Below are 19,549 nucleotides of genomic sequence, written 5' to 3'. Positions count from 1 at the left end.
ACCCTTTACCTTTTATTGATCAAATGCTAGAAAGACTATCCAAACACACACCCTTTTGCTTTCTAGATGGTTATTCTGGTTTCTCTCAAATACTTGTGTCAGCGGGAGATCAAGCAAAAACTTATTTTACTTGCCCTTTCGGTACTTTCGCTTATAGACGTATGCCTTTTGGTTTATGTAATGCACCTGCTACCTTTCAAAGATGCATGATGGCTATATTCTCTGATTTTTGTGAAAAGATTTGCGAGGTATTCATGGATGACTTCTCTGTTTATGGATCCTCCTTTGTTTGAGCAACCTTGATCGAGTTTTGCAAAGGTGCGAAGATACTAGTCTTGTTCTGAATTGGAAAAAGTGCCACTTTATGGTTAATGAAAGCATTGTCTTGGGGCATAAGATTTACGAGAGAGGTATTGAAGTTGATAAGGCTAAAGTTGATGCTATTGAAAAGATGCCATGTCCCAAGGACATAAAAGGTATAAGAAGTTTCCTTGGTCATGCCGGTTTTTACAGGAGGTTCATTAAGGACTTTTCTAAGATCGCTAGGCCTCTGACTAATTTATTGTAAAAAGATATTCCTTTTGTCTTTGATGATGATTGTGTAGAAGCATTTGAAATACTTAAGAAAGCTTTGATCACTGCACCTGTTGTTCAGCCACCTGATTGGAATTTACCTTTTGAAATTATGTGTGATGCTAGTGATTATGCTGTAGGTGTTGTTCTAGGGCAAAGAGTTGATAAGAAATTGAATGTTATCTAGTATGCTAGTAAGACTCTTGATACTACCCAAAGGAATTATGAAACTACTAAAAAAGAATTCTTAGCAGTTGTGTTTGCATGTGATAAGTTTAGACCTTATATTGTTGATTCTAAAGTTACTATTCACACTGATCATGCTGCTATTAAATATCTATGGAAAAGAAAGATGCTAAGCCTAGACTCATCAGATGGGTTCTCCTGCTCCAAGAGTTTGATTTGCATATTATTGATAGAAAGGGAGCTGAGAACCCCGTTGCAGATAACTTGTCTAGGTTAGAGAATGTTCTTGATGACCCACTGCCTATTGATGATAGCTTTCCTGATGAATAATTAGCGGTCATTAATGCTTCTCATACTGCTCCATGGTATGATGATTATGCTAATTATATTGTTGCTAAATTTATACCACCTAGTTTCACATACCAGCAAAAGAAAAAGTTCTTTTATGATTTAAGACATTACTTTTGGGATGATCCACACCTTTATAAAGAAGGTGTAGATGGTGTTATTAGACGTTGTGTACCTGAGCATGAACAGGAACAGATCCTACGCAAGTGTCACTATGAATCATATGGAGGGCACCACGCTGGAGATAGAACTGCACATAAGGTACTACAATCTGGTTTTTATTGGCCTACTCTCTTCAAAGATGCTCGTAAGTTTGTCTTATCTTGTGATGAATGCCAAAGAATTGGTAATATTAGTAGACGTCAAGAAATGCCTATGAATTATTCTCTTGTTATTGAACCGTTTGATGTTTGGGGCTTTGATTATATGGGACCTTTTCCCGCCTCTAATGGTTATACACATATTTTAGTTGTTGTTGATTACGTTACTAAGTGGGTAGAAGCTATTCCAACTAGTAGTGCTGATCATAACACTTCTATTAAAATGCTTAAAGAAGTTATTTTTTCGAGGTTTGGAGTCCCTAGATATCTTATGACTGATGGTGGTTCACATTTTATTCATGGTGCTTTCCGTAATATGCTTGCTAAGTATGATGTTAATCATAGAATCGCATCTCCTTATCATCCGCAGTCTAGTGGTCAAGTAGAGTTGAGCAATAAAGAGCTCAAATTAATTTTGCAAAAGATTGTTAATAGATCTAGAAAGAATTTGTCCAAAAAACTTGATGATGCATTATGGGCCTATAGAACTGCATACAAAAATCCTATGGGTATGTCTCCTTATAAGATGGTTTATGAAAAAACATGTCATTTACCTCTTGAACTTGAACATAAAGCATATTGGGCTATTAAAGAGCTCAATTATGACTTCGAACTTGCCGGTGAGAAGAGGTTGTTTGATATTAGCTCAGTTGATGAATGGAGAGCCCAAGTTTATGAGAATGCCAAGCTATTCAAAGAAAAAGTCAAGCGCTGGCATGATAAAAGGATACAAAAGCGTGAGTTTAACGTAGGAGATCATGTGTTATTATTCAACTCTCATTTAAGATTTTTTGCAGGAAAACTTCTCTCTAAATGGGAAGGTCCCTACGTTATCGAGGAGGTCTATCGTTCTGGTGCCATAAAAATCAATAACTTTGAAGGCACAAGTCCGAGGGTGGTAAAAGGTCAAAGAATTAAACATTATATTTCAGATAATCTTATTAATGTTGAAACTAATATTATTGAAACCGTAACCCCGGAGGAATACATAAGGGACACTTTCCAGAACGTTCCAGACTCCGAAAAGGAATAGGTATGTGGTACGGTAAGTAACCGACTCCAAAACAACTCCAATGGCAATTTTAATCAGTTTTGGATTATTTAAGAATTTTAGGAAGAAAGAAGTAGTCCGAAAGGGACATGAGGCCCCCACAAGAGTGGAGGGCGCGCCTACCCATACTGGGTGCGCCCCCCTGTCTCGTGGGCACCTCGTGTGCCTCCCGGACTCTGTTTTCTTGCACATTACATATTTTGGTCGGTAAAAATTCATTATATATACTCCCGAAGGTTTTGACCATTGTATCACGCAAATATCCTCTATTTTCGTTTCGAGCTATTTCCTGTTGTAGATCAAGAGCAAGATGTCTTCTAGGAGTCAGTCGGGGAGAGTCGGGTGTCTCACCCAGCACCGGTACCAGGAGAAAATAGCTATGCTCATCACTTTGGACCTTCAACGGAGGATGAGATGGAGGCCGATTTGAAAAGGATAGATGCCATGGAGGAAGATCAAGAAGTTACCTCTCGTCCCCAAGAATAATTCATGATGAGGGAACTACCCAGCTTGGCTATTCCAACTTCGGTCATCTCTTCCAACTTTAGATTTCTCTCTTATGAAAATATGAAAAAGAGCTTCACTTGTTCTCCAGAAGCTATGTAGCATCCTTGGGTAAAGGGAGCTTTGGCCGTAACGGATAAGCTCCATAAAGAAATTATGGGCCTCAAACGACAAGTCAATACGCCCGAGGAGGAGAACCATATCCTTAAGGGCATCATCGCCAAGAAGATCATAACGCCAACCGTGAAGAAGGAGACATAATCACATGGGTATGGGCACTCCCCTTGGCAACTTCCAAACTTGGGGGAGGTGCCCCGGTATCGTATCACCATCACACTCCTATCTTTACCGTTTTATTTAGTTCGATCCTTTTAGTAGTATCTTGATCTAGTAGATTGAAGTTTTGATATCGAGTAGTTTTGAGTTTTGCTTTGTGATCTCTTTTTGTAATCGAGTCTGTGAGCTATCTATAATAAAGATTAGTGTTGAGTCAAGGGCTTTGCTATGTTGCTATGATCTTCAGAAAGTAGAAAGAATTAAAGAGTTCTTATTGATCTTATGGTTAGTGATAACTTCACATATCTAAAGTATGAGGCATGAAAATTGTTGAGAGTTGATAAACGTAATTTTGGTCATCGTTGCAATTAATAGGAAGTGATAAGGAAAGAGAGGTTCACATATAAGTATACTATCTTGGATATCTTTTATGATTGTGAGCACTCATTAAGTATGACATGCTAAAAGAGTTGACGTTGGACAAGGAAGACAACATAATGGTTTATGTTTTCTCACATCTCAGTTAAAGTATGTTGTCATTGACCTTCCAAACATGTTGAGCTTGCCTTTCCCCCTCATGCTAGCCAAATTCCTAGCACTAAGTACAGATACTACTTGTGCTTCCAAATACCCTTAAACGCAGTTTTGCCATGAGAGTCCACCATACCTACCTATGGATTTAGTAAGATCCTTCAAGTAAGTTGTCATCGGTGCAAGCAATAAAAATTGCTCCTTAAATATGCATGACTTATTAGTGCGGAGAAAATAAACTTTATACGATCTTGTTATGAAAGCAATAAAAGCGACGAACTGCATAATAAAGGTCCATACACAAGTGGCAATATAAAGTGACATTCTTTCGTACTAAGATTTTGTGTATCTAACCCTAAAAGCGCATGACAACCTCTGCTTTCCTCTACGAAGGCCTGTCTTTTACTTTATGTTCTTACTTTTTATTTTATACTTGAGTCAAGGTGATCTTCACATTTCCCTTTTTCATTTTATCCTTTGGCAAGCTCCTCGTGTTAGATAGGTCATGATATATATATCCAATTGGATGTTCGTTAGCATAGATTATTATTGTTGACATCATCGGAAGGTGAATACATTGGGAGGCAACACAATAAGCCCCTATCTTTCTCAGTGTCCGGCTGAAACTCCATAACCACAAGTATTGCGTGAGTGTTAGCAATTATAGAAGACTATATGATAGTTGAGTATGTGGACTTGCTGAAAAGCTCTATTGTTGACTCTTTCTGATGTTATGATAAATTGTGAATGCTTCAATGACTGAGATTATAGTTTGTTAGTTCTCAATGAAGTTTTTGAACCATACTTGATATTGTGAATGGATTGTTACTTGAGCATAAGAAATCATATGATGGAATTTATATATGTTGCTGTTATAAGAATGATCATGATGCCCTCATGACTGTATTTTGTTTTTATCGACACCTCTATCTCTAAACATGTGGACATATTTTTCGATATCGGCTTCCGCTTGAGGACAAGCGAGGTCTAAGCTTGGGGGAGTTGATACGTCCATTTTGCATCATGCTTTTATATCAATATTTATTGCATTATGGGATGTTATTACACATTATATCTCAATACTTATGGCTATTCTCTCTTATTTTACAAGGTTTACCATGAAGAGGGGGAATGCCGGCAACTGGAATTCTAGTTGGAAAAGGAGCAAACATTGGAAACCTATTCTGCACGGCTCTAAAAGTCCTGAAACTCCACGAAACATATTTTTGGATTTATTAAGAATTATTAAGCGAAAAAAGTACATCAGGGGGCCCACACCCTGGCCAGGAGGGTGGGGGGCGCGCCCACCCCTACTGGGCGCGCCCCTGTCTCCTAGCCCCCCTAGTGGCCCTCCGGTGTCCATCTTCCGCTATATGAAGGCTCTTACCCTGGAAAAAATCGTGGGCAAGCTTAAGAGACGAAACTACTCTGCCACAAGGCAGAACCTTGTTTGAACCAATCTAGAGCTCCGACAGAGCTGTTCTGTCGGGGACACTTCCCTCCGGGAGGGGGAAATCATCACCAACATCATCACCAACGATCCTCTCATCGAGAGGGGGTCAATCTCCATCAACATCTTCACCAGCACCGTCTCCTCTCAAACCCTAGTTCATCCCTTGTATCCAATCTTGTATCCAAAACCACAAATTGGTACCTGTGGTTTGCTAGTAGTGTTGATTACTCCTTGTAGTTGATACTTATTGGTTTACTTGGTGGAAGATCATATGTTCAGATCCTCAATGCAAATTATTACACCTCTGATTATGAACATGAATATGCTTTGTGAGTAGTTACGTTTGTTCCTGAGGACATGGGTGAAGTCTTGCTATTAGTAGTCATGTGAATTTGGTATTCGTTCGATATTTTGATGAGATGTATGTTGTCTTCTCCTCTAGTGGTGTCATGTGAACGTCGACTACATGACATTTCACCATTACTTGGGCCTAGGGGAAGGCATAGGGAAGTAATAAGTAGATGATGAGTTGCTAGAGTGACAGAAGCTTAAACCCTAGTTTATGCGTTGCTTCGTTAGAGGCTGATTTGGATCCACATGTTTCATGTTATGGTTAGGTTTACCTTAATACTTTTGTTGTAGTTGCGCAAACTTGCAATAGGGGTTAATCATAAGTGGGATGCTTGTCCAAGTAAGGACAGTACCCAAGCACCGGTCCACCCACATATCAAATTATCAAAGTACCGAACGCGAATCATATGAACGTGATGAAAACTAGCTTGACGATAATTCCCATGTGTCCTCGGGAGCTCCTTTCTCATTATTAGAAATTGTCCAGGCTTATCCTTTGCTGCATAAAGGATTGATCCACCTTGATGCACTTTATTTACTTTGTTTACGTGTTACTCGTTATTATTTATCTTATCACAAAACTATCTATCACCTACAATTTCAGTGCTTGCAGAAAACCTTACTGAAAACCGCTTATCATTTCCTTCTGCTCTTCGTTGGGTTCGACACTCTTACTTATCGAAAGAACTACGATAGATCCCCTATACTTGTGGGTCATCAGTAAGGAGGGGATAAGTGCTACCGAGGCCCGTATTGCGGCGGATATGGTGGAGGCGGTGGCGGCTGATGCGGAGGTCCGGACGGCCGCAGAGGAGGAAGCCATCCGCGGCCGCATTATGAAGAAACGGCAACGGAGGAACACGAGCGCCCTCGCCCAAGAGCAGAATCCTACCGAAGGAGAAAAAGGACAACTCCGGCGACGAGCAGATCCGGCACGATCCCTACCGCGTCTTTGACCGGTACTTCCGCGAGAAGGACGACAAGGGCCCCGGGAAGGGTAAAAGCAGCCGTGGGTGATCTTCACCATAACCAAACATGTCAAATTTTGGTAGTCCAATGGCATGTTTAGTTAGTAGTGGTGGAGTAGCCGAATGATGTGTGTGCATCGACGTAGTCGCATGAGTTTATATGAATTAAAATATGATAATTAAGATGCCGAATGTGAATTACATTATGTGCGAGGTGCCAGGTCAGTGACCACGAAAGCTCGGCGGGGGTTACAGGGGCCAAGTTTGCCCATCGTGGATGTAGCTGCAGCGCCGTGGATAGGGGGAGAAAAACAGAGTTCACAAGGCGGAGTCTGACCCGGACACAAGCACGCCGCGAACAGGAGAAGCAGAGGTCGCCTTCCGCACACACCATCTTTTCCTTTTCTGTTGCGCGCAAGCAAACACAGCGCCCACCGATGCTCCTAAAACCCCAGGCAATCTGGGCGGCTTCCCTCCCTCTCTTCCTCGGCCGCCGCCTCCTCCCCAAATCCAGCCCTTCTACTCCTCACTCCGGCCGCCGCCTTCCCCTCCGCCCGTAAGCAGCACATCCTCCCCCTTCTCCCCCCTTCTCCATCTCCTCTTCTCATGCTCTGACGATGGTTCAGGATTTGCAAGCGGCGGATGAGCGCGCAGGCGGAGCCCAGGTTCGCCCCTCTCCCCACAGCGCAGTCCGAACCTGATGCCGGTAAAATTTACCCGCCCTACGCTGTTAAAACGGCCATCATTGCCCGTGGTTACTCGACTGCTCCTGTATCCGGGCAGCTCCGATGTGGTTAGTATTGACATCTTTTTGGTTTGTCTTCTAGGGGCAGACGGGTACCAGTTCCGGCTGGTTTCCTACAACATACTCGCCCAGGTATGTGGGCTGCTGCGTTTTACTCTGTTATTTTACTTATATAATTCAGCCGTATGGAGAGTGATGGATTGAAGAATTTGCTCAACATTTCAGGTTTATGTGAAGAGCGCGTTTTTTCCTCATTCTCCATCCGCGTCTCTTAAGTAAGCTCATAATTATTAAAGGCGGTGTCTATTTCTAAGTCGATTGACAAAAATTCATATTTCTAAGCTGACTATGTTGAACATTGATTCTTCTATCCAATAAAATATCAAGTATAGCCCATTTTAGAATTGTGACAAATCTCGAGGAGTGTCAATTTCTTAGTGGATTGTGAAATCGTTATTTCTAAGTTGATCCCCAGTGTTGATTATTCTATCCAATGAATATCTAGTAGATTTGTGTGTAACTTGGCTGGCTTGGAAATAACTGTTCTCAGTCGACATAGAAACAACAATTCCCATTGTCAAACTATTCATATCATTCTGCTGGAATTTTAAGTAATTGATTCTGATTGAAATCATCGGATGCCCTAACTAACCTCTTGTTGCTTGAGCATTGTGCACTGAAGATCACAGACCAATCCCTTTTTTCTTAGCACTTACATCTCAGAATTTGAATTCCGCAAGCAACGTACTCGTTTTTATCATATGCGCATTTTGTATAGTATCCAAAAAGTTACAAGCTAAATGTATGCTGTGTGAATAGTAATCAAGCTCACATTGCCACTTGAGCCTCTCTCGAAACAGGCTGTCGCCCTACTTTATAGATAAAGCAGAAATCAAAGTACATGGCCGAATAATACAAGTTAGTGAGGAAGCCCTCTTACAAAGCAGATCCTAGGATAACTGGACAACACAAATGCACACGACTACGTTGCTGAGAAATAACACAGCTAGGCCTGAAAACAACGTCACGACAACACCCTCGGGAGGGGAGACAACGCTAAGCATCGCCGCTGCCGAGCCTGAGACAGACAAGGGTCATCACCCGGAACCCCAACACGGAGAAGAGATCCACAACGATATCCTCGTGAGGAGAGTGGCAACCGCGGGCACTGTCGTCGTTAGCGCCAAAGCGCTGAGCTTTCGCTCGGCAGCTCACCCGTGCCACCATGAGGCGTCCAGGACAACCGCGATGAGCACAGGCCAACGACAGAGAGCGAGCCCGAGCCACCCGCCGCTACACCTCTTGCCGCCCACATGCCGGAGAGGCATAGCGACCACGATCGCCATGGTGCTCGCCGGAGAGCCAACCATGAGGATCGTCATCCGAGGCTGCCGCCATGGCATCCATGAACCGAGACACCTCCGACCGTCCACATCACAGCACACCAACCCCGACAGGAAGAGTAGAAGGCACCTATTTCCACACCTTGCCCGACATCAGCCCCCGGGTCTGGGTCCACACCTCCATGGTAGGTGCCGACGCCTGCATCCCCAACCAGTCCGGGTGGACTCGGTGGGGGGAGACCCGAGAATGCCAACGGCCATTGTCGAGCAGGCCCTGCCCAAAGCCCTCTGGCTTGGCTTAGACGAGCTCACACAACGCCAAGTCCGTGGCCATCGGCGCCGATCCGTTCAACGGCGTCACGACGACCACCACCGCCCACCGCGCCCGCGAGGACAGCGCTAGGCACAACCCGGACCGAGCCCAACCACACCTACCCGAGGCGACAACCCAAATCTGCTTCAGACCCAGAACTGGCCCGCTCGAGCACAAACCCTAGGTCAGAGCCACCGTCGCCGCACATGCAGCCGGCATGACCGGCACTTGCCCAGCCATGTGTACTGCCGGCTCGGGCCCAACAGAAGAGAGGTCACTGCCACCACCCCGCGCCTCCTGCAGGACCACAACCACCGAGCCGCCGCGGCCACCATACGCCCGCCCCATCGTCCTGACTCACCTCGGGCCAGCCTCCGAACTCAGGCCCAGCAACGACCATCGCCGGGAGGCAGGGTAGCAGCTTTAGGCCTGTGCCACCCGTGCTCCGCCCCTGCCGTGCGAGAAGCCGCCAAGGCCCCGCCACCGCCAAGCAGGCTTCTCTCGGCCACGGCGGTGAGGGAGATTCTGGGAGCTCTCCCCGTTGCCTCGAGGTGAGGGGTCAGTGTTTTTTTTTCGTTTTTCAACCACCCCGTAGGGCGTCACTTGAGGCTTCCTCTTACATTTATTTAAGATATTCCATACAGTTGTCTTAGTTGGCAAAACCCACCCTAACATTATTTTCTGTAAGCATGAAATCCTAAAAAAAAGTAATGTAGAATGGTCAAAAAATGCTGTTAGAAAAAGTGATTAATTAGCATCCAGATGAAATTGATGTCCCCAAAAGATACCAACTTTCGTAGCACACATATTTATTCAATAGGTATAATACGATATTCAAATTTACCCCTTGGTTTAAAACATAGAGGGATCGCATGCTTTGGATCTGCCAAACTCATGCTTTTCTTATCAGTATTTGCATTTTAATAATTCCCTACTATCTCCTTGCGCTCACTTTCCGTCCTCCTTCGTTGCACAGTCTCTTGTATGATATTGTGTTAACATAGAGATGATACATGAGAGGTATGCATGTCAACTACCATTACTCTAGTGTTTACTTGATATTTTACAATATAACTGAAATGAACACCGAGAGAATACGTAAATAGAGAAATCTTAGAGGGTAAAAAATGCCACATAATAAGTTTTAGTTTTATTTTCCAAACTCAAAGCGACAACTAGGACTTTCCAATTTTCCCATAGATTTACTAACAGACTATAGTATGTATATTTGTGCCAAATTTTGTATGAGGTATTATTTTCATCTAAATTTACAGACATCTGTTAAAATGCTCATGGTGGTGGGATAAGCAAGGCTAGGTTCTAGACTAGAATTGTTATGGCACTGCTAGAAGGAGGGCGTGAGAGGGCCGGCCGGGGGCCTTTTGCCCACGGCCAGGCAAGAGGGAAGGGATTTCCTTCTTAGTTCTTGCTTGATTAGATTGATACATCTTCTCTCTTTATATAGAGAGGTTTACTTGACTCCCAAGCAAGGCTTACTTGACCCCTAAGCAAGTGACCCTTATCTCTAATTAACCCTAAGACTAATGGGCCCATTAGGCCCATTACGTACTCTAACAAGAGTCAGGACTGAATCACCATCTCGCGATGGATCTCATCACCTTTTGGCCATTACTCCCCAGCCATCCTTTGCCAAAGTCCCATTTCACTCCCCACCGGCTATAACCACCAGAGACGGTATACTGTCTCTCGCAATATGCAGTAGCAGCGTTCTGAAGTTAGATCTGGCGCAACAGGCCTGTATCAGATATTCAGATTGAAGCGGTGTGAGATCTGCGACGGTAACTCGCAGTGATAGCAAAGAGGTTGCTAAATGTCAGATCCGCCCCCAAACCAGGATTGACGATCCATTCCCACTGATTACTTTTTCCCTTGCTTCTTCCTCCTCTCTCATGTAAAGTAAAACATTTGGTGTGGCAAGCTTTCTAAAGCGCATCCACGCAAAGCGGTGGCACCTCAAACGACTCCTTTTTTAGATTTATAAGGACCCCTGCATAGGGGGGCGGACCATTGCTTTCTTATGCTTAGCAATAGTAACCATAAACCATCTTCCACAATTGAACTGGCACATGGTTGCCATTTGGTGCACTTGTTTTATTTCAGGATTAAAGAACACAGTTATTTCTTTCCTTTCTGTTTTCCATTTCTTGCCCTAATTCTATCACCAGCTTTGAAATTCATGTTTACTCTTATGTTTGGAAAATAGGTGGAAAGCTCGTTCAAAAGCCGTTCTAACAGAACTCAAGAGTTTTAATGCTGACCTCATGTGCATACAGGTTGGGTCTCATTTCTGACGTTTTAATAAATTTCTGTACTGTGAAGCTAGTCTTACCCCTGCGAAGTGCAATGCGGAGAGGCTGGTTCGAACCCAGGACCTCTTGGCACAAGTGGGGAGGACTTCACCACTGCGCCAGGCCTGCCCTCTTAGTGTACACTTTAGAATATTCCTTATTTTTTTACTGGTTCCTGCCTCTGACAGGAGTTGGATGAATATGACACATTCTATAGGAAAAACATGGAAAGTTCTGGATATTCAAGTATTTATGTCCAGCGATCTGGGGACAAACGAGATGGATGTGGTATATTTTATAAACCAAAAAGGTAAACATGTGCTCTTAACTGATGTACATGGTGCATTAGTTACTGATTTCAGGACAGCTCCTTATTGAACCTCTCTCCCTGCAACTATATTTGTTATTGTGCTCTAATCTATATTCAGTTTGCAAATACATTCCCTTTAAAATAAGCAGCTAATAATGGACAAAGCTCGGCACGAGAAAACTAGTTACTTTTTACATCATCCAATTATTTTTCCTGACCATTTTCTTATTTTTGCAGTGTGGAACTGTTACAGAAGGAAGTAATACATTACAATGATTTGGTGGAAACATGTCATCTTAATGATAATGTAATTAGTGCTCCCTCGAATAATTCTTCACCATCAGAAGGTAATATGAAAAGTTGCTAAACCTATATTCCTTTGCGGATCACATAATGGACACGCTTGCATGGAATGTGGACATTTGAAGTTGTGAACTGGGCACTTAATAAATAAATAAAAATACTTATTTAAATCTTTGAAATAATAATTCAAAAAATATCCAAGCTCAACAGCTGAAGCAGCATGACGCGCTTAAGATTATTTTGTATGATGTTTTCTGACAGAATCTAGTGGAAAGGAAGATAATAAGAAACGTGGAGATCCAAATGATCCACGTGTGAGATTGAAGCGTGACTGTGTTGGTTTACTCGCTGCTTTCAAGCTTGGCGATCCTTGTGAGCATATTCTAATTGTGGCGAACACACATATTTATTGGCAAGTAAAATAGCTCATGTTCTCCACTGTTCTGTGATTTAAAGATGTTTTCGTCATTTGACTCATATTTTTGCCTATTTTATTTTACTATATGTATTTGATGGAAGCTAGTTTTCAACACATGTTTGGGTTTCTTATACATGTTAACCTGTAAAACTTGATTTTACAGGGATCCAGAATGGATTGATGTGAAGTTGGCTCAAGCAAAGTATCTTCTTTCAAAAGTCTCTGAGTTTGAGAAAATTATCGCAAATAAGTTCACCTGTAAACCTTCTGTGATCATTGCTGGTGATTTTAACTCCACCCCTGGTGATAAGGTATTTCTTGCATTTGCTGCATTGCTTTCTCAAGCTTTTGCCACTATTGTTACAATTATTATTATAGATTGCAGAGTTTAGTTACACAGAAATTATTATCAAATACTACCGCTGTACTTGTCGCTCAAATGGATGTATCTAGCACCGAAATACGTCTGATACATCCATTTGAGCGACAAGTAATTCCGGACAGATGGAGTATTTCGTAACATGTCAACAGTGTATGTTGAGACTATTTTATGCATCAACCTTATCCAGATGACGTGACTTGTGCATAAATGACCCGGCCAGAATGACATCGTTTTAGCTCCATGGCTTTACTGAAAGATATTGGGAACTTTGTCCATGTGCTAACATCTATTCCAGTTATGTGTGTGGCATATTGTTATCATGATGAAACATATTTGTGTAGGGACTGGCAATGCGCGGTCCAATAGCTGCTTTATGCTTTTGAGCCCTTGTTTATGCCAAAAACAAAGCACTCTATCCTTTTGTCTCATGTGTGGATAATCTAACCCAGATTCAGTTTTGTGTGCCACCTCATTTCAATTTGGTTCTCTTTGTCACCTCAGCTAATTTGTTACTATCATTTCCAGGTATACAATTACCTTTTATCAGCTAGCGCCGAATCTACGGACGAAGCCCTGGTCAAATTGCGCAGCCTGTATGCTGAGAACGGAGGGGAGCCGGAGTTCACAAATTGCACTCCAGGTTTTACTGGAACGCTGGACTACATATTCTTGTCAGACGGCGGTTCAATAAAACCTAGTAGCCTACTTCGGATCCCGCGAGGGGGTTCCCCGGATGTGGAAGGAGGCCTGCCCAACTTCCACCATCCTAGTGATCACTTGCCAATCGGTGCCGATTTCCAGGTACTTAGCAGCTAGCTAGCTAGTGCCTAGGGTGGCCGGTTGCATTTTTCGACTGGCGGCAAATGGCCCTCGAACTGTTGTCCATGGTCTGCGTTCAGTCTAGGGTTAATCATAAGGCTGTGGTGCATGCAATAAATCTCACAGCCACATTTTCTCGTCGTTCTTCAGAAGCAATTTGTCAATTGATAACGGTATACTTTGTTACCTTTTGTGCGTGCGTGATGGTATGAATGTGAAGAAACATGTGCCTTTTGGTTTTCGGCCAAAGAGGTATGTGCATTTATCAGTGTATGCATTTCCCAGAACACTGGACACTTTTTGATTTTGAGGGAAGGTCTTCATGGCTAACTTTATTGATAATTATAAAGAGCGTTTACACACAAGATTTGCAAGTAAGCAGCTGTAGGAGGAACATCCCTCTGTTCTATAGTAGTTGTTGATTTAGTACATTGTGTATTAAATCAGCGACAGATTTCAGCTACAACTAATATGAAACGGAGGGAGGGAGTACAAGACAAATTATTTAAGAAAACTATGCTTATAGCTAGCTCAGAAGCCGCACCATTAGCCTCACAGCATGAAATTGACATTCCCTATTGACAATTTATGTGTGTTCTACAGCAGTACGTGTTTTTAACCAGTATAAAGATTTATGTGTTCTTTAGCTCCTTATGTGTTCCCTCAAGTAACCGTTTTCACCCAAAAGTAAAACGTCAAACTTTAGAAGGTCGCCAAAGACGCATCTATCCTTGGGAGTTTATTATGGCTGCATAGTAAATATGTACAGATTCTACTAACCAAAGTCGTATCAGAACCAGGAGTTTGTCTGGACCTCACCTAAATTGCTGAATTAGTCATTCGGAAATAGGTACAATCAGTTCGTTACATGAAAGATGGTCATGGACAATTTGACATAGACTTTTCCACACACAAAGAACGAAAAGAAATGCGATTTGGCAGACCAAAGACAATAAAAGTAAATACACAACAATATGCAGGGTTCAACTAGTTACAGTCTTACAGAAGCTAAAAAGGAAAAAAGCTACTTACACCCCCAAAAATTATCATATACTCCTGAAAGACAAAAAGAATGATGGCACACATGTATATCTGCTCTTGCCTCTTGAGACGATTCCTGAAAGGCCGCAGAGCACTCGGAACTGAAGAACCAAATCCTCTCTCGGGTTGTTTCACATATGATGAAACTGGAATTTAGGCAGCCCCATATTCAGGCACCGACAAAAGTTCGAAGGAAAGCCTCGCAGGCACCAATACAACCTCTTTGGATCCTACAGATGGATTCTACTCTTCCTTCTTCTCCTTCCCTTTCCTCTCTTTAATCCATGATGAGCAAATTAGCGGCAGCATTGTGCATGCAGCCTCAATCAACAAGCAAACCGGCAGTGCAGAGAAATCATCTCCAGATACTCCCATGAATTCAGCAAGCGCAACCCCAAGATATCCGCTGATGATAATAGACAGGGCAAGTGCAGACATGACAAAGGCCATAACCGATCCCTCGCACCCAGAGGGGCAAAGGCTTGCGATAAGAACACTGAAGGGTAGCACCTTGAAGAACATGAGGCCCTCTAGCAGCCCTGAGAACACAATGGTGTATAAGGAGTCTGATATTCCCACCTTTCTGTATACTCCCTGAACAAATAACACATCTGACAACATTACAACAGCTGTGATGAACTGCAGAGCTGATAAGACCTTGCGTGCAGACGTTGTCTTGAAGCACTTGTTGTATGCCATGCTCCAAGCCAAGAGAGCCACTTGACCAAAAACCTTGGATAAACCGATGATGGATGAGTCAAGTCTTAACACTTCAGTCTGGTAGAAGAACATGGTCCCGAGTAGAAATGGTATGGCAGCATAAGATACTGAAAACCATATGATTGACCAGAATATTTCCGGCATACAGAGCGCACACGATAGCTCTTTGGTTTGTTTACGGATGCTTGAGATCACGGATGTATTAGTACTTGCCTTTGGGAGTTTGAGGGACCTCTCAGGTATAGCCACAGTAGTGAAGAACTGGAGCACGAGAATGATTGCGAAAAATAGGAACATGAGTTTGGGGGAGAAGTAGCTGAGAGCAATGCCACCAAGGAGGTTTCCTAACGCGCCAGCGGAAGCACCAAACATACAAGCAAAGGATTGAAGCTGCCCCCCTGAGGAAGAAGTTGCTTGCTTCCCGGCCTCCGCTACAATGGCATCATTCGCAACCTCACATATGGATGCACCAAAGTTGCTCAAGAGGAGAAAAATGGTAAGAACCGGAAGAGAAAGAGACGGCCAGAGGGCAATTCCCAACCATGAAACTGCCTGCAAGAGAGCTGCAACCACAGCAATAAGAAGGTATGTCAAAATTATAGTCAGCTACGTAAGGAGAAATAGCTACAGTGTAGCACATAGTAAGCATTTTCAGAAGCATCAGTTATGGTGTCTTATACGGTGATTGTCATTGAGTAAATTACAATAACTTTCCTTAGGCATCTGATTGTGCCAATTATATCAACAAGATATCATTGGACATTAAACCTTTGGCCCATCAAGCCCGAAATCACTTGGTGCGCTATTTATGTCAATCCATTCATGAAATGGTTGAAAAATACTACTCCCTCCGTTCACTTTTGTAAGTCGTTTCAGACAACTCAAAATGGGCTGTTTTGCACATTGTCTCTTGGATATCTGCCGCACTGTATTTTTTTTTCGGTTACTAAACCAACGAGACCAACAGATTGAGCTAATTTCTAATGATGCAAAGTAAAAATGATAATCAAAGACCCAAGTGATACTAGTCAATCAAATTTTGGTGGTATTGCACAGATTAAGACTTCAGCATAGAATTTGAAGATGGACAATCTTAAGTTTTGTGATGCTGGAATATGGCAGCACACCATCCGTCCAGTCATGACACTTTAAAGTGCACGGCAAGGGCGAGATCCAAGACTGAGAAAATAGTCAGCATGACGCTCTGGTTGCCGCTCCAAAAGGCTAATCCGCCAAAAGATGGGAATGATGGTAATCAGAATAAAAAACGGAAAGGGAAAGCGAAAGTGAAGGAAAACAAAAGGCACGATAATGATCAAGAGTACAACTGTGTTCAAGTATATTCTTTGCAGCGTTGTCATTCGCCACATGACACCGATGTACAAACAAGTGAACAGCACGCAAGAAAGGAACGTGGAATGCTCTAGCGTGGTTACCATTTTTCTTTCTTTCTCCAAAGACAGCGCAAAAGAGTAAACTATCCTACTGCACTTTCCTACACTGCTCAGAATTCCTACGACTCGTCCAATCAGTGATCAAGTGCAGTGAAAAAAAAGGCGAAATTGTGCGTGCAACATGGACAGTGCAGGGGAGGGTGAAAATCTCCCAAGAACTATGATTCTGCATCTCGAGTGTGGTTCCGATCATTCCAGGTTAAACGGTAAAGGGAGGTACGGAATCGAGTGTGGTTCCGAGCATTCCACGTTATTATCCGTTAAAGCAAGGGAGGTATGGAATCACGATGAGGATCATGGTGTCGGTCGGCGTTGTTGGTAGATCTGAAAAGAAAGGCAATGCGATAACGTGGGGGATAAAGGGAGGGAGGGGGCGTACCGCCGATGGCGACGTATGGCAGGCGGCGGCAGCCGCGGATGGGGACGGCGTCGGAGAGGAGGCCGAGGAGCGGCTTGGCGACCATGGGCAGGGTGGCGGAGGCCTGGAGGATCTGCAGCGAGGAGGAGGGGACCCCCATGGCGTCCTTGAGGAAGAAGTTGACGCCGAGCCAGGGGAAGAGCCGGAAGCCCTGCACCCAGAACCCCACCCCGATCACCCACCGCTGCTTGGCCGCGGCCGCCGCCGCGGCCCTCTCGCCCTCCACCTTCTGCTCCTTCTCCATGGCCTCCCTCCTCCCCGAAATCCGACGGTACGGAGTCTCGGCTTGATCCGCGCGCTCGCCGGACCTTCTGTGTTCTGCTCTGCTCCCGATCCAAGGGAAGGGAATGAGGAGAGACTGAGAGCTCGTGGTGGCTCTTGCGTTGTACACTACCACCGGGGGTGGAAGGACACGTGGGATGGTTGGGTGTTATTTGGCCGAACTAAGTAGTGATGATGCAGGGGGATGGTTGGCACCAGAAGAACCAACACGGTGCCACGGACACGCGGGTCCGAGCCACGTGGGCCAGTAGCAATCGTCCATGTGTGCATGGTGGGTCATTGCGTTCCAGGATGTCGGCATGCCTTTTCGGTCGGCCTCCGGGCCTTTTTCTGAAAATAATGTGTAGCTTCATTAGATTAGACTTTTTTTTTCGAGATCAAAACGGTTTTACTCCATCCTGGTAGAGCTACGTACAATCTTGGGGCAAGAGATCCTCAATACATGAGGCCCTCCGAGCCACACAGCCGTAGCTCGCTCAGAGCGACTATACCTTGTCAGGCAATCTGCAACACTGAGCCTTAATTTCAGCCACTAACTGATAATACACCGAACTATCTAAACTAGAATGTGAAAGACAAGATAAGGCAGTCGAAGAATCTGATTGAACCAACACCGGAAGCTCTGTATGCTGTATAGCAAGCGCCATGCCAATCACCGGCGCATGTATGTCAATCTCTAGGGCTTCACTACAATTAAATATATATGGATAAGCCGCAAAGATGAACGAGTCATCATATCTTCGGAGGATCATCCCCACCGCTGCAGTGCCATCCTCCTCCAGAAAGAAACCCTCTAGAGACAAGGCGAACATATTATTCGGAGGTGGGAGAACAATGACGCTTCGGTCTTTCCCATATATCTTGGACTACCATTTTTCCCTTCAACATTTCTCCGGTTGTGAACTACCGAGCGTCTAAAATCATCCTCATGTAGCTTTATAGAAATTCCACCGAGGCCTGGACTGGGGGGCCTCCTTTCCATGTGTGATGTCAACCCGAACCTGCCATATGCGCCACACCAGCATCACAATCATGCTATGTGCAATGTCCGAGCAACTTGCCAAGAGCGGCAGAAGCAAATCATTGCCGGCATCAAGCACCTATTCTTTGCGCGGAATAGGCCAAACAACACTCATCGCATTCCAAAGGCCCTGTGCATGGGCGCACCCAACTAGGGCATGGAATGACCCTTCGACTTCCCGATTGCAAATAGGACATGATGCATGAGTCGACAAGTGCTCGTACTGTTATATTTTCCGAGGTGGCCAATGCAGGTGATACCGCTTTCCAGGCTAAGATTTTCATCTTCAGAGGCACTATAGTATGCCAAATATTACACCAGAATGGAAGCTCCCCCGGGAGAGCGCTGCTAGCACCCCCGCCAAAATCATCATCATGTAGTAGAGTAGCTGGATGGTAAGCACTTTTTAATGTGAACCTGCCTGACCGCTCCAGGTGCCAAGCCAAAAATTCCTCCTGGAGACGTGGCGAAGTCCTGATTTTAAATATTTGTATCACATCCATAGGCCAGAAAAACTCCTCAACTTTTTCCCGAATCCATGCACCATGCTCATCAATGAAATCCGAGACCCGTTTCAGTCGACAATTTCTTCTTGGTGTTATAGGGCGAAGGGATGTGCCTCAAGGAATCCATGGATCCCGCCAAGCATGAATAGAACGCCCTTCTCCAACCCTCCATATCATAACTTTTTGACAAGATCCAAACCATAGTCAATTCCCTTCCACTCCGCAGAAGCATTGCCTAAAAATATTGTGTCCAAAAGGTTCCCATTTGGATAGTATTTCGCGTTAAGCAGCCGTGCACATAAGCTCTTAGGGTTATCCAATAAATGCCAAGCCTGTTTTGCTAACAATGCTTAGTTAAACGCACTCATATCCCGAAGCCAAGACCACCTTTCAACTTGGGTAGCATCATCTTGTCCCAACTCAACCATGCCATCTTCCTTTTACCCTTCTCAACTCCCCACCAATATTGCCTCATCATGCCCGTCAAGTCATCACAGACTGAAGCAGGTAATCTGAACACACTCATCACATATGTGGGTATAGCTTGGGCTACTGACTTGACACGAATTTCTTTATTACCCGATGACATATATTGTTCACTCGA

General features: G+C 44.0%; 2 protein-coding genes across 2 annotated transcripts; one reads left to right on the top strand and one right to left on the bottom strand.

Moving 5' to 3' along the window:
- Positions 1-6,902: 6,902 nt before the first annotated feature.
- LOC119341654 (carbon catabolite repressor protein 4 homolog 4-like) lies at positions 6,903-13,842 on the top strand. The gene is made up of 10 exons (XM_037613522.1): positions 6,903-7,117; positions 7,188-7,267; positions 7,389-7,438; positions 7,532-7,581; positions 11,187-11,256; positions 11,460-11,581; positions 11,819-11,928; positions 12,146-12,296; positions 12,466-12,613; positions 13,210-13,842. The coding sequence occupies exons 1-10, from the start codon at positions 6,999-7,001 to the stop codon at positions 13,498-13,500; spliced, it is 1,191 nt and encodes a 396-aa protein (XP_037469419.1). The 5' UTR covers positions 6,903-6,998; the 3' UTR covers positions 13,501-13,842.
- Positions 13,843-14,291: 449 nt separating this feature from the next.
- LOC119341644 (probable folate-biopterin transporter 7) lies at positions 14,292-17,554 on the bottom strand. Its single transcript, XM_037613516.1, has 2 exons — positions 17,098-17,554; positions 14,292-15,827 (listed from the first exon to the last, which is right to left on the bottom strand). Exons 1-2 carry the CDS (start codon positions 17,378-17,380, stop codon positions 14,788-14,790), a joined length of 1,323 nt encoding a protein of 440 aa, XP_037469413.1. The 5' UTR covers positions 17,381-17,554; the 3' UTR covers positions 14,292-14,787.
- Positions 17,555-19,549: the final 1,995 nt, after the last annotated feature.

The sequence above is a fragment of the Triticum dicoccoides genome, chromosome 1B (assembly GCF_002162155.2).
Source record: "Triticum dicoccoides isolate Atlit2015 ecotype Zavitan chromosome 1B, WEW_v2.0, whole genome shotgun sequence".
In the NCBI taxonomy this organism is placed as follows: domain Eukaryota; kingdom Viridiplantae; phylum Streptophyta; class Magnoliopsida; order Poales; family Poaceae; genus Triticum; species Triticum dicoccoides.
Note: the sequence above shows the minus strand (reverse complement) of the source record. Positions and strands in the feature narration are given on the sequence as shown.

What these genes read in the sequence shown, in the direction of transcription:
- LOC119341654 (XM_037613522.1), top strand. Translation starts at nt 6,999, where the DNA reads ATGCTCCTAAAACCCCAGGCAATCTGGGCGGCTTCCCTCCCTCTCTTC. An exon ending in CGCCGCCTTCCCCTCCGCCC is followed by an intron (nt 7,118 to 7,187) that starts GTAAGCAGCACA and finishes ACGATGGTTCAG; the next exon opens with GATTTGCAAGCGGCGGATGA. An exon ending in CCTACAACATACTCGCCCAG is followed by an intron (nt 7,439 to 7,531) that starts GTATGTGGGCTG and finishes TCAACATTTCAG; the next exon opens with GTTTATGTGAAGAGCGCGTT.
- LOC119341644 (XM_037613516.1), bottom strand. Translation starts at nt 17,380, where the DNA reads ATGGAGAAGGAGCAGAAGGTGGAGGGCGAGAGGGCCGCGGCGGCGGCC. An exon ending in GCCATACGTCGCCATCGGCG is followed by an intron (nt 15,828 to 17,097) that starts GTACGCCCCCTC and finishes CTGTGGTTGCAG; the next exon opens with CTCTCTTGCAGGCAGTTTCA.